Source organism: Anastrepha ludens, chromosome 3 (genome assembly GCF_028408465.1).
Source record: "Anastrepha ludens isolate Willacy chromosome 3, idAnaLude1.1, whole genome shotgun sequence".
NCBI classification, from domain to species: domain Eukaryota; kingdom Metazoa; phylum Arthropoda; class Insecta; order Diptera; family Tephritidae; genus Anastrepha; species Anastrepha ludens.
This window is the reverse complement of record NC_071499.1, coordinates 28,312,972-28,328,137: the sequence shown is the minus strand read 5'-3', so window position 1 is coordinate 28,328,137 and position 15,166 is coordinate 28,312,972. Positions and strand designations below refer to the sequence as shown.

Sequence of the window (15,166 nt, the reverse complement as noted above, 5' to 3'; positions counted from 1 at the left end):
CAGAAATGGCATAAAAGTGTAGGAAAATCCAGACCTCCTCCAGAAAGTAGAAAACAAAAAATTAATTCGCCTGGTTTTATTCTGTGCTGACAGCCACATGGATACAGCGAAAGAAAAAAAACAAATCAGCTAATTTACCAACACCACCTTTAATAGATTCGCCTTGGTTTCAAATATTGCGTGAAATGAAGGTTCAATATAATTCTGTCAATTTCTAGATTATCATAGAATAAAATCAAGTTTTTGCAGATTTGTACGTTTATTTACCTGAAAGTGAGCGGTAACACCCTAGTGAATAGGACGCCCGAGTATAAAATCAAATTGATTCAATTCTTGCTATCATTCCATAACCCATTCCCACATTCTTATCGCCCATTGGCGGACGTCTATGTGCAGACATGTGGGTAAACGACTGAGGCTCTAACCAACTGATTGCATCCACCTGTACTTTTCTAAGTACTACAGCTGTAAATTTCATCAAACGTATGTATGTATTGACACAAGCATGCTAGACTTATTTATATAGGGTGTCTTTTTTTTTAAAGCAATAGAATTTAGTTTCTGTAGAAGAAAGACGTAATAATTACGGTAGTCATTCTTTTAAATGTGTCATCTAACTGCTTCCCAAATTGTATTGAAATTAAATTCACCTTTCGATTTCTTTCATGTTTATGTATTCTGTGCTCGAAAATATAGTAAAGATCGATCATACATTGCTTGGTTCCATTGATTTCAGTCGCAAAAATAAAGTGTCTACTGAAAGCTATGCTAAAATAAAATCTCTCAAAAGTGATATTATCGCCTTCAAAGTACTCCAAATCAACTGCAACGCACTTATGCCAGCGATTAATCCAGCTCTCGAAACATTTCTGGAACTCTCGAACTTCGGTATTCGGACATCAGAGCCGTCTTCGATTTTTCCATTACTCCTTTTCAGTTGTTAAAACTCATTCCCATAGTGATTTTTTGACTCGATCGAACAGAATAAAATCGCAGGGAGCCATATTAGGTGAATTTGATGGCTGTTGGATGGTATTCGTTTCCATCTTAGTCAAAAATTCACGGATAATGATGGTACGTCCTCATGGTAGACAATCCACGAGTTGTTCTCCCACAAATCCTTTCTTTTTTGGCGAATTGCCCCACGTAAACGTCTCATAACGCCCAAATAATAGTCCTTATTAGTCCAGCCTCTTGGTAAGAATTCAGGGAGTACAACACCGTTGTAATCCATAAAAACCGTGAGCATCGCTTTTTTATTTTGGACTGAAAACAATGTGATATTTTATTTCAGAGCTCCCTACTCATTCGCCTGATGTCTGGATTGTCAGATACTCCGGATAATCACAATTTGTAGTTTTAAAAAACATATTCAAGTCTTAGATTTGTTTTATAAAATATAAAGTTGCAGAGAAAGTGGTCTACAGTCTCTTTCTGTGAAAGGTCCCCACAGCTTCTGCAATCGGGGTTAAATGGTAACCCTAGCTTTCCCCCTTTAACAACTGTCAGGGGGATGCCGATGACCAGGTCTCGGGAGTTCTCTGAGGCCAATTCAGTCCCCTTCCTGGCAAGCTCATTAGCGATTTCATTTTATTTCTATGATCCTATGTCCTGGAACCCAGATCAGAGAAATGTTACCTGCACACCCAAGAGATTTGATCTCCTCCTTACATCAGTTTACTAATTTCGTTCTGCACCATGGCGTCGTCAGAGCCTTAATCGCGGCTTGACTATCGGAGAAAATGTTAATATCTCCCGCGCTCCCACGTTCTCTAAGAATTTTGCATGGCTGCAGGATCGCAAAGACTTCTGCTTGAAAAACACTAACAGTGTTGGGCAGTTTAAAGAAGATAGATAAATTGGCTGATTTAGAGAAAACCCCTGCTCCGACTCCCGATTCCATCTTGGAACCGTCAGGGAAGACAGAGGTGCAAGCTTCGGTGCAGATTTTCCCCTCGGTCCAATCATGCCTATTTTGAAAGATTGCCCTAGCACGAACCTCAAACTCTAGTTTGCAGATAGAGAGATCTGTTCGAAGTTCGGAGAAATACGGTGTTAACTGCCCGAAAATGCTACCATGTCCCTTGAGGCATTGCCTCCAGAGGCCAATCTCCTTTAACCTAATTGCACTTTGAACTGCAATAGAAATGACGGGAAAGTCGATGAGAGGTAAGTGCAAAAAGACATTCAGGGCAGCACTGGGGCAAGTTTTACACGTTCCGGTGATGCCGATGCATCCAATCCTTTGCACCCTCTCCAGTTTAGTGTTATTATAGGGCTTCCGAAGAGCTTCCCACCAAACTAGGCATCCATACGTTAAAATTGGCAAGACCACTGCGTTGTTCATACACAGCACGACCTGTGGTTTAAGTCCCCATTTTTTACCGAACATAGATTTGCTGGAGTAGAAGGCTATACCCGACTTTCAATGTGTAACGATGGTTACTTAAAGGGAATTGTCTTTATAATTACCTGGTCCCTCAGCTTGCACAAACAATTGTTCTCTTTTTTTAAATACAATACGTATTTTCAATTGCCTTCAGAGCTTTGTCTAGTGTAAGCCCATGATTAAACAGAAATAGTGACCGATATAAAATTAATTACAGTGCTTTTTGTGTTCGTAAGGAAACACCCTGTACTGATATGCATGTGTACATACTGTACACACTAGTATCTATATGTGTATTTAAAATGAAAATTAAATTAATCCATGACAAACTTTACTATTTATTTTCAATTGAAATATAAAAAATCATACGTGCGATAAATTAAGAGATTAATTTTCAAATAATTTATTGCAGTATTTTTTCAGTACAAATTGTCTAAATGACTGCGTACAGATTTCTGTTTACTGTGATTAATTTTATTCATGTTACGAGGTCTACCACATATTTAGATCTACTTGGTGATTTTTAGAATGGCGAGAAGCCTATTGATATATTGTGTTTTGAAGTATTTCTTAGATAAAGAGTAATGCGCATTTGTATGCGTTTCAGTCATTTTTCGTAGAAATTTTTCCTCTTCGATTGAAGTTTGTACCTGCAAAACGTGCAACTTTTAGGTATTGACTCATGGTTGGTATAAAAAGTTAATCTCTCTTTATTTTGCAGAAGTAAAAATATGACATGAGCCATCAATCGAAATGCTTAAACGCTCGTATTGCGTTGCTCCTTGAAACGATGTTTGAGAATTTTCACTGCTGTGATTGAGATTAATGTGTCTTAAAGGAGCACACGTCGTTTTGACACTGACAGCTATGTGTTTTGTGTTTAAAAAAGTGGCAGCAGCTCAGTATTATATCTCCAAGTTGCGAAATGGATTACTTTACACTTAAAAAACGTTTGAAAACTCACTACCAAAGCGAGTGCGGTGTTGCCCAAACTGTGAATTTTTTGGAAGTAAATTTTGGCGAGACATATGTTGACACATCTTGACCTACATTAAGAATAAAAAGTATTGGTATTTGACGACGGCAAACAGCTAAAGATAGCAATACATATACCCTATGATCAGAAAGTACCGGGAATGTTTAAATAAAACAAAACAGAGTTAAATTTCAGGCAAATTTCTTTTATCTCCTTCAAGCAACACACATGTGCCAACGTTTAACCCAGTCCTCCATGCACCCCTGATAGGCCGACGAAGGGATGGCCTTCAGTTCCTTCGTCGCATTCTCTTTGATCTCCTCTATCGACTGAAATCTCCTTCCACGAAGTGGTAACTTCAACTTGGGGAAACAAAAAGAAGTCGCACGGGGCCATATCAGGTGAATACGGTGCTTATACGATGGTATTTACTTGATATTTGGTCGAATAATCCAGCACTTTTCGGTACTTTTTGATCGTAAGGTATGTAGAGGAGAAATATATGTGCATATAGGAGAGTAATAAACTAGACAGACGGCGGCGTTTATCGTGATTACCGGCGCAGTTAATTCTGATTAAAATTGTAGTGTGACAGAGAATTGTTAGTCGGATTAGTGAACAGCTGATTTGCTTATTGGATAGTTTTCTCAGTAAAAGATGGATTGCAGACAACAAATACGGGTATTAGTTGCCCTGATACTAGGTTAGGTTAGGTTATGCTGGTAGTCGGTCCGTATGACCAACTCACTTAGACCTCACAGGTCCGTTGTGATACCACTGTGCGACACGGGACCTTGTTTACTTATTTTCAAGAAACCATTTTGAGGCTCTTATGAAGCGCTGTATTGGTCTAATCCCCGCGCCAGATAGTTCTGTAAGAGAATTGAAAAATTTTCTACCTAGACAACCTGCTCTGATTTTAGCTAAGGCTGGACAAATGCAAAGCAAGTGTTCTACTGCTTCTTCCTCCTCCTCATCTCTACAGCTTCTACAATATTCATGGGAGAATACTCCTAGTCTCAAGGAATGCCTTCCAAATAGCCAGTGGCCGGTGACACAAGCCACGACCTTCGAGATATCTTCTCTTGAGAGGCTAAGCAATTTCTTTGTCCTTTTCTTGTTTATTTGCGGCCATAGTAGCCTAGCTGTTACGCATGTATCTTCTTCTTCCCATGACCTATTGGCCTCTAGGGTAATGTTGTTTTTTATTATTAATTTACTCGTGGCCAAAGGTATTCCAATGGTACTTTTATCACGGAACAGTTGAAGAGCAGTACCTTTTCTGGCTAACTCATCAGCTCTACAGTTTCCCTCAATATCTCTGTGTCCCGGAACCCAAATAAGGCTGACCTTGAATACGACGCTAATATCATCCCGTGCAACCTTTGATCTTAGTATAGCCGCATTCATTGATTTAATGGCCGCTTGGCTATCCGAGAATATATTTATAGTCGTTTTTGTTACGGCATGCATATTTAGGTATGTAGCCACTTCTTTTATGGCTAGAACCTCTGCCTGATAAACGCTGCAGTAGTCTGGTAGTCGAACGGATAGTTCCAGTCCTAATTCTTTCGAAAATACTCCATAGCCAACTTTATCGTCTAGCTTGGAACCATCTGTATAAAAATTTAATTCCCCCCTTCTCCATGGCCTTGGTGTCTGCGACTGCCTTTTTGATGGTATACTCGTCTTGAAGAGCTTGTCGAAGGCAAGTCTAGGAGTCGAATAGTCTATTTCTTGTTTGTGACTGTACAGAGTGTGCAAAATACACGCGTGGCCAAACCGCCGTTCTTTCCATAGAGCCATACTTTTGGGTCTAAGCGCCGAGGCGGCGGCCACATTTTTCCCTACGAGATTTAGTGCAGGCAAATTGATTAGCACTTCTAGCGCTTTGTTTGGGGTAGTCCTTAAAGCACCATATATGCATAAAAGAGCTGTTCTTAGGACCTTACTCATGATTTTAGCGTAACTCGCCTTTAGAGTAGATGGCCACCATACAAGTATTCCATATCTTTAGATTGGTCTAACTACCGAAGTATATAGCCAATGAGTACCGCGAGGTGTTAACCCCAATTTAATACCGACCGCTCTTTTGCAAGTATATAATGCAACGTTGGCCTCTTTTACTCTTTCCTCAATATTAGGTTTCCATGTGAGTTTCCCATCTAATATGAGTCCTAAGTACTTGACATTCTCGCTCAAAGGAATCTCCACACCCTTGAAAACCAGCGGGGAGATTATAGAAAGCCTATGTTTCCTTGTGAAGAAAACTATTTCAGTTTTTGCGGGCTTTATAGCGAGTCCCCTACTCTCAGTCCAGCTCCTAAGCGTGCCCTGATACTAAGAAATAATTAATTTTACGAGTATTACTTAGAAAAAAATTTTAAACTAGAATTTCTGCTGCGAAATGTCAAAACAGTTAATGTAATTGTAACATGTTAGTGCAAACTAGCATTGCATCCAGACTTTCTTGTACTTCTCCTTAAAAGTTTTATTATTTTCCATATACACAATATATATTAACTGTCATTTTTCGGCAATGGTGCCATCGAAAATTCCCCTATTCCGTTTATATTATGAGAATTAAGTCTAGTTGTCAATCCGAATTAATTTCTGAGATAATTCCGAATTAAGTCGTTGATCCCGGCTAACACCACCATCTGTCTAGGCTAAAACAGGTTTTTTTTTTTTTTGCGGATGAAGGGGTTTAAAATGCCTAATGCATCATCAAAGATGCCGTTATGTGTGCGTCTTGTTAGGCATTGGAAGAATTCAACGTCCTCTTCGGCGGCCTCTCCGCATATGCATGTGGGCTGTTCGCTTTTTCCTATTTTGAACGGGTATTTCTGTGGATCTCCGTGTCCCGAAAGCATTTAGGTTGTACAAAAATTTACTTCGCCGAAAATTTACTCCGCTGCTCCATATGGCGATGTTTTTTAAAAGCCTAGCCGTCCATCTGCGCGTGTTTCGTTAATCTAGCGGTCTTGCCGTAGCCTTAGCGTTTCATCCCTTGCTTCGCGTGCTGCTGGTTTGCTATAACAGGTTGACGCTGATTTGGAATAGTGATTTTATTAGTTTTTTTTTTTAATAATTTGTTCAAACACCCTTTCGGTTAAGAAGCCATAATAACCGACTTTTTATGACCTAAAATTCACACATTGATTTTAGACAAGCTTTAGCAGAACAATGCACCGTGCCACACAGCTCTTCAAGCAATCAATCTTTTGGGCACTATAGCCGGGCATCGTTCTATCGCCGCCTTAGGGAGGTCATGGCGATTAGACCCCAGTAGTATTTTTGTTTTGTTGTCGTTTACAGATGGTGTTATGCGGATAATCTAATCAAATATCGTCCTAATCTTTCATGGATAGAACCAAAAACGCTCAAGAAAGTCTTGAAAAATTACGTTTACAGAGTGGGCTACTACAGGGCAACCCGCAATAGTCATTTCAATGAAGCTATTTCCACAATTAAGGAGAGCTTACTCATTCAAAATAAGAAGCCATTGACAAATATTGAATGTTGTTTTATAGTATTTTTAGAAACGAATCAGCATTTTTAAAAATAAATCAAACGAATCACGCGATTGCACAACCATTTATTATCTACATTCTTTAATTTATCACACTAATCTGCTTTAAAAAAAGTGTAACAGATTAGCCAAAGCAAATCCAGACAGGGTGATAGCAAAGGGGCAAAAATAAAATATACATGAACATATTTTGTTTTGCAATTTGCTGGTCTGAATATCAAAATCTCAATCAAAATGTAAACAGATAATTAAAAAAACAACAATCAAAAAAGCAGATTACTTTGAGATTCAAACTATCAATTCGCAAGGAAAAAGCAAACGCTGTTCTACTGGCATCACCTTGTATGGACGCACTTGAGATAAGCTATTAATTAAACGATAATTTTTATACATTTCCTGTGGAGCAAATATTTGCAAGCAAGAAAACTGTTTTTTTTTTTTTTTTTTTTTTTGCATATTCAGTGCACTCGCGATAACTCGAACTAATTAAAACAGGCGCTGTTCGATTTATCGAATTTGTTCGACTTATCAATTGAGTGTGCTATGTTAAAAAAACAGTCATCGATATCGATTTTTCGATCGATTGTTGAAAATGGAAGCCAGTAGAAAATTTCTGTAGTATAGTTTCGTTATACGAATTACATTTTGGTCCATTGGCTGGATCAATGGTGTCACATTCGGCGGCATAAACATAGTTAAAATTAAACCATCCTCGGACTTTAATTCGATTTCGTTGGGATGTGATGGGGCATTATCAATTAGAAGAAGAGCCTTCTCAGGTAGTCCCCATCTTTCAAATTTTTTCTTACCTAAATATTAAAGTCATTTAACTTGGTTAAAAAAATTGTTTTAATGAATCTGGATTTTACCTGCGGCACGAACGAATTATGAAACCAGTCTTTGAAAATCGCCGAAGTCATCCAGGCTGATTTGGAATTTTTGTACTCCACCGGACAGTTAAAATTTTTGAAAACACGAGGATTTCTTGCTTTGTCAATAACGAGAAGTTTAAGCTTATGGTTGCCGGTAGCGTTAGTGCAAGCCATAAATTGCCTTATCTTTCTTTTTTATAAGACTTATGGTGGACTTGGCTACCCCATATTCCTTCGCTAGAGAAGTAACACTACGTCCACGTTTAATTTTGTTAAGGACTTCAGCCCTCTCTTTTAATGTTAAACACTTCAACCTTTTACGATCCATTACTCACGTGCACTGATATACTACAAATGACAAATTTAAAGCAATTTGGTCAATGCAAGATGTTGTTCCCAGAAAACTAACGGGATATTAACGCCGAAATATTCATATGGACAATACACTAGTATACATATAATTTATATACATATACTATTACATATGTATCTATGTACAAAATGTACATGTTTGAAAAGAATGTGTGTACAAATAAATTTGTTTTTTTGTTCGAGTTATAGCGCTTTTTTATTGTTCGAGTTACAAAGAAGTCAATAGGAGAAAAAATGTGTTCGAGTTAGCACGTCGTTCGACTTAGCGGCTATTCGAGTTACCGCGAGTGCACTGTAGTTACATTTTTGCCAACAAAATATTTGAGTCTAAAAAATTTTTAATTTAGAAATATACAAATATATTAGAACGAGCGAGTTACCACAAGCAGAAGTGAGTAAATGTATTTCTATCCGAATTTTTTAGTTAATTGAAATAATCGCCTAAAAATTACGTATTCAAGAACGGAGCACTGTGGGGGCATTGAATATGAAATGTTAATGTAATAATACGTTCACATATAAGTAGATGATCTACATTTTCGTGCTTAACTTAAAAAGCGAGATTTCCCACACAAAATTTTCTGCCAAAATCTGAGATTATAAAAAAATCCTAGATAATAACGATATTTTTTGACACAACCCTATGTTTTCTGTATAATAGATCGTTATTTTTACGCGTGTAAAGAAAAATGTCAAAGTAAAAACTAAATAAAATGGATGCCTTCAAAGAAAACAGGTTTGTAAACATAGATCCAATAAAATGTTTGTTAGGTATTATTAACTATGCATTCATATAACAGAAAAAAGCGTGTGTCCATAAACGTTTTGTCCTCTTATTACTTATTATAAAATGTAATATCGAATTTCGAATGCGTATGGCTGCCATAATTTTTTGAAACCTCAGTAAACGTCGTTTACGGATTTCCTCCAACTGTTGATGGCAGCCAAATGCGCAATTAAATTAAGGGATTACATGGGTTTCATCGGGTAAAAAAAGGCCTATATTAAATTTTTTTTCTATGTAAAAAATTATTTATTTAATTCAAACTTTTTTCTGTCTTATAGATACATATTTAAAGAATAAGTTCTGAAATTTTCAAAAAAAAAAATTAAAACTCCTCCATTGTGACGTCATTTCCAGTGACCCCTCGAAAAAAAGGTGCGTCCGCGTTGTCAGCATAACTCCTGACAGGATCATCAAAAATGAAAAAACAAAAATAAGTGTTTTAGTTAAGACCATAAACTCATGCTTGAACGAAGAAAGAAAAATCAAGTAAAAATTGGAATTTCGGCAGACATTTTTCCAAAAAAATTAAAATTTCGGTCAAATTTGCTTGACATTTTTTTTTTTTAAATAGTTGTAATTGAGAAAAAAATCCTTCGTTCAAGCACGAGTAAATTGTATCTCGAACACCTGTGTAAAATTTCATCAAGACCGGTTGAGTAGTTTTCGAGCCGACTTTGAAAACACGGTTCCGAGAAAAACGCGTTTAAAGTTTTGAGTAACAATAAAAGTCGCTTGGAGCGCACAACTTCCAAAGCCTGTATCTCCGAAACTATTATTCGGTTCGACTTGAAAATTTAGGATAATATTCTTAAGATGTTGTAGAAATTAATAAGCCAAAAAAATCGTTTTTTTTTTTAAGTCACGAAACCCATGTAAACCTTAACTATTCCTTCTTCATTATCATTAATAACAATTAAAGAAACCAAATACACCGAAATATTCCACCAAAATAATTTCTATGAAAAAAAACCTTTCACAACAGTATTGACAACTGATTTTATAGGAAATTTGCCATATGTGAACGGATGGATTAATTCTGTGGATTTATTGGTAATTATGGCATATGTGAACGTACTTTTAGGATAAAAACATAAAATTTATTTTAAAACTTATTTTTAGTGATTTTACAAGCCTTTACGATAAGCCTCTTAAAATTATTCAAACATTTCAAATATTCAAACGATTGATTGGGAATCGGTTTTCAAACGAATATTACTATTCAAATACATTTGTAACATTTCGAACCTTCAATCGTCGCGTTAATTGTGAAATATAATAATAATAAAAATAAAAGTATTTTAATAAAATGAACTATAAGTAAATTTGCGCAATGTAATTAAACGAATCATCGAACACCAGCAAACGATTATTCGAATGCCACTTATCGAATATCAAGCGCATACTGCCTAACCAAACGTTCGTACGTAAATCTCTGGCAGCTCATCAGTAATTGCAACCCTGAAAATTGATTTAAGAAAACAATATATTCTTAAGTGTGGCAGCTCTGATTCTAAAAAGCGGTGTGTTTGACAGCTCCGCCAAACGGGGAAAAAATTGTCATATATTAATCGTTTAATTTCCGCTGCTGTTATTTTAATAATTTAGCAGCCATGGTAAGTTTTATTATAAATATTTAATGCTGCTTCTAAAACTAATAACACTTATAACTTGCAGACGATTGGAAAGAACAACAAAATGATCCAGCACCTTAACTATAGGGTGCGGATCATGCTGCAAGACTCCCGCACTTTTATTGGCACCTTTAAAGCATTCGACAAACACATGAATTTAATACTTGGCGACTGTGAAGAATTTCGCAAAATTCGATCGAAAAATTCCAAAGTACCAGAACGTGAAGAAAAACGAGTTTTAGGATTTGTTTTGTTGCGAGGTGATAATATAGTCTCGCTGACTGTTGAAGGGCCACCACCACCAGAGGAGGGACTACCTCGTGTACCGATGCCCGGAGCTGTAGCGGGTCCTGGTTTGGGACGTGCTGCTGGTCGGGGAGTGCCGGTGAATATTGCATCGGCTCCAGCTGGTTTGCAGGGTCCAGTGAGAGGTGTAGGTGGACCAGCACAGCAGCATATGACACCAATGGGTAGAGGTGTGCCGCGAAATCCAATGATTGGTGCACCATTACCAGGTATGGTGCCCGGTGTAATGCCGCCCATGCCTGGTGGTATGGGGCGCGGTGGGCCGCCACTACGTGGACCACCACCTGGTATGATGCGTGCTCCACCACCGGGTCGTGGAGGTTATTAATTGTATACATATGCATTTATGTATTTCCAATAAAGTCTAATTTACCTAAATATATTTAAAGAGAATTAATTTTGAAAACTATTTGAGCGTTTTTGTTCGAAAATAGCTAAAGGGGGGAGTATAATAGCTGGCAAATAATTGGATAATGTTTCGACTAGTCTTATTTGCGTGATGCTGGATATGCATACATATAAGTATGAAAAAATGAAGTCTGCATACCAAAATACACAACTGGGTTTAAAAACTTAAATTTAGTTCTTTAAAATGCGTATAATAAAATAAAAACCGAAATTCTTAATTTTTTACAGCCTAACCCCTTGGGTGCTGCGTTTGGTGGCGCTGGACGTACTTTTACCACATCTGTCACGTTGGGCCAAGCCGTAGCCAGCGTTCAGAGACATATCGGGCTCGACGTGCATTTAGCTATGGGTGTCAATCATAGCATGGACACGCCCATTACCGTAGTGGCTGTTTGCGCTGGTTCTGGTGCATCTGTGCTGAAAGGTTACGAGGCAGATCTTTTTATAACAGGAGAAATGCCGCATCACGATGTGTTGGACGCAAATCATCGAAATATTTCAGTGATTCTGTGTAATCATAGCAACTCCGAGCGTGGATTTCTACAGAAATTTCAGATCAAGCTTCACGATATACTAAAGGGCGATTGTGAAATCATAATTTCTGAAAAGGACGAGGACCCTCTGAAAACCGTAATTAAAAGTTAAACTTCGACGGTAAATTATATAAATATCTACACATTTGCATTTTCTCCTTTTTTTTTTGTATACAAGATTAAGCAGATCATTTATTGCATTTTATTAAATTAAAATTTGTGTACTTATTCAAAGTCTAACAAGCACCTGCAGCTAAAAGTTGCGTATTTCGTGTACTGCCTTTAAAGAAATAAAGAATCCATCTTCTAAAATGCTTTTGAAGCAATTTTAGAGAATTTTCCGTTAAAAATTGTTGGCAGAGACATTTTTTTCTTTGTGTACGGGGGAGGAGGAGCTCATTTATAGGAAATCGCTGGTTTACCGGGCGCAGAGAATGCCAGAGAATAGAGAATTCATTAGATCTGTGAATGAAGCAAATAATTTGTAATAATTGTTACAAATTATGACATTTTGGTGTTCATGTAGCCAAAAAACTTTCAAAGTAGGGGAAAGTGAGAGAGCGAAATGATATCTCATTTTGAGGGGAAGTTGTAAGTTTTTACTGGATATATTTTTACTTGTAAGCTTCATTTTACTAAATTTTTTTTTTTTTTTTTTTAACTGCAATACGAGGTATCTCAAGTGAAAATTTTTTTAATTTTTGTGACAACAATTTAATCAGCTATTCGTAAATTTGCAAGTTGCAAGGTGTTACTGGTTTTGCGTTCATGTACTTTTTTGAGGTGAAACTTCTTAGGCGTCGATGGACGAGCAAGAATGGAGAGTAGAATTTCAAGGCCATGCAACATTTTGGGCATTTTCGTTCCGCGAGAGAAAAAAAAGATATAACGTAGAGGAAAAGAAGACAGAGAGCTATACTTTATATATATATCTTAGATCAGTGGTCGCCAACCTTTTCAATGTGTTGAGCTACATTCAAGATTTTGAAATAAACAGCGAGCTACTTGCACAAGCCAACATAAATTAAATAATACACAGTTATATTCGACATACAATACATGTATTTATTTTACTAATAAACGTTGTATATATAATAAACTTATGACTTATAGTGTTTATACTTATGCATAACTACATCCATGTTCACACCTATCAATCGTAACAAAATTTTTTGCAGTCATAATGGCAAATCACAAGAGACTTAAAAAAACAACAAAACAGTAATAGTACATTATTATATAAATAAAATATGGGCAGATAAAAAGATAATATTTAATGAGAAGGTTGACATTCTGACTCATCGATAATTTTTTTAATATTTACAGTATAATTTGATACAGTCATTCGAATACAGTTATCCAAATGTATATCTGTAAGCCGATTGCGGTATTTATTTTAAATAAATTTCATATTGGAAAAAGAAGATTCACACAAATAAGTTGAACTGAATAACGCTTTCACTTTCAGCGCAACACGACATAAAACTGAACACTTATCTTTACTTACTAAAGTCCATATACATTTTGTATTTGAACCTAAAGATTTTAAAGTCAAGTCACTTTGAAAGGCAATCAGTTCCATTTCTGTCACAGCAATGTCTTCGCCAAAGTTGTTCATAACACAAGTTACAAACTGTTGTATATATATCAATGTCCATGAAAGGTGAAACAACAAATTGCGTCACTAAAGCAATTTTGCTGAAATCCTTTAAACGATTTTTGAAGTTTTCCTTCAAGTTAGAAACTATTTCCATGATATTTACTGTCATAGGGCTCTAATAGATTTTTGGATATCTTTTCGGAAAGAATAGGAAAATGCTTAGTATCGCGGTTTTTTAGGTTTTGTTCCCAAAATTCAAGTTTTGTAATAAATGCATTTATATCAGAAATCATTTCCGCTAATTCTTTATCCCTGCCTTGAAGCTGCAAGTTAAGCTCATTTAATTTCTCTGTAATGTCCACAAGAAAACCAACATCTCTGAGCCAAGTCGAATTTTCCAGTTCAGGAATCGGTTCATCGCGTTCTATGAAAAGTTGGAGTATAGCAGGCAGGACATCATTGAAACGTTTGAGCACTCGTCCTCTGCTTAACCATCGCACTTCAGCGTGAAGAAGTAGCTCTCCGTATTAACAGTCAATTTCATCAGCCAAGGTTTTAAATAATCTTCTTTGTAACGCTTGAGCTCTAATCTTGTTCACAAATTATACGGAAATATATTTTTGGTACTTTTTGGCGTTATATATCCTTGGTGTCTACTGTTTGAGGCGTTTTTTGGTCCCAATTTTCTGGCGTTTTTTTGGTGCCTACTTTTTGACGCTTATTTCCGTTTCCTGGCTAATGCTTGTACGTACTATAAAGTGCTATCCATTCCGGCGTCGGATTTATTGGTATTGCCTTGCGATAATTTTTGCCGTTGCTGTGGTCCTGAAATCGCTGTGTTTGTGCGGGTGATAAACGCTCAGAGTAGTGCGCGTTGTTGCCACGGTTTGTGTCCGGCGTCTACCTACACCGGTCGACCCTTCTCCGTTTTTTGTAAATTTTGTCTATTTGTATTCTCTGCAAATGTTGTGAATGTATTTAGATATATATTCTTTCTCTCTCTCTCTCATTCTCTCTCGGGTTTCCCCCTTTTTCTTTGTCTTCCTTTAAAGTTTCACTTCTGTTATGTGTACTACGCTACACGCACTTTTTTTGTTGATATTTTTCTATTTGGGAGAGAATTCTCGGAAAATAAGTTATTGGATCATTTCTACATGAGCAGACCTACTGCATTTCTGTACCGGCGCTATGTGTCACACATTTGCACATACCTGCAGAACACAGGGGAAGCTGGAGCTCTTCATCTGCAATGGGTGGTGGTTGGACTCCGACTACGGCATTCACTGGACGGGAGCTTATGAAGGTGGTAACAGTCTCCCGGTGAATGTCGTTTAATGCCTGTCTAAACACTGTCCGGTCCAATAGGTCGGTCTCTGTTTGTTTTGTCCTGGATCTCGTCGGCGAGGCTTTATATATATTTATTTGTGCTTTCACAATTTAACACACGGCACTTCGTTTTCGTTATTTTGTATAGTTTAAATTTCATAAATCAATGTATTACCAAGCCGTTCACCGAATTTTCACAAACATGAAATTTTTGCTCCTTTTGTTGGTTTTGTATTGGAAAGGGAGCTGACGTCAGACTTGTCAAAATCGCGAAAAATAAAGTAACTTTTGGTATAGGGTTCGCCACCTATGGTGTTGAATTAGCCTTGCGCTGCACCTATAATCGCTTACAATGATCTCATATGTTTGATCAGAACAGCTGATTACTATGGTTCCGGTTAAGGCTAAGGTACGGCACCACTAATTACAGCTTA

At 37.0% G+C, this 15,166-nt stretch overlaps 2 protein-coding genes across 2 annotated transcripts in view; both read left to right on the top strand.

The window, feature by feature from the left end:
- The window catches only part of LOC128857266 (NIF3-like protein 1), a 36,134-nt gene extending 23,975 nt beyond the window's left edge, over nt 1-12,159 (top strand). Inside the window, exon 4 of the mRNA XM_054092941.1 lies at nt 11,502-12,159. Within this exon, the coding sequence (XP_053948916.1) occupies nt 11,502-11,918 (417 nt within the window). The 3' untranslated portion in view covers nt 11,919-12,159. The remainder of the gene's footprint in view (nt 1-11,501) is intronic.
- On the top strand, nt 10,412-11,274 carry LOC128857267 (small nuclear ribonucleoprotein-associated protein B). Its single transcript, XM_054092943.1, has 2 exons — nt 10,412-10,541; nt 10,603-11,274. Exons 1-2 carry the CDS (start codon nt 10,539-10,541, stop codon nt 11,191-11,193), a joined length of 594 nt encoding a protein of 197 aa, XP_053948918.1. The 5' UTR covers nt 10,412-10,538; the 3' UTR covers nt 11,194-11,274.
- Nucleotides 12,160-15,166: the final 3,007 nt, after the last annotated feature.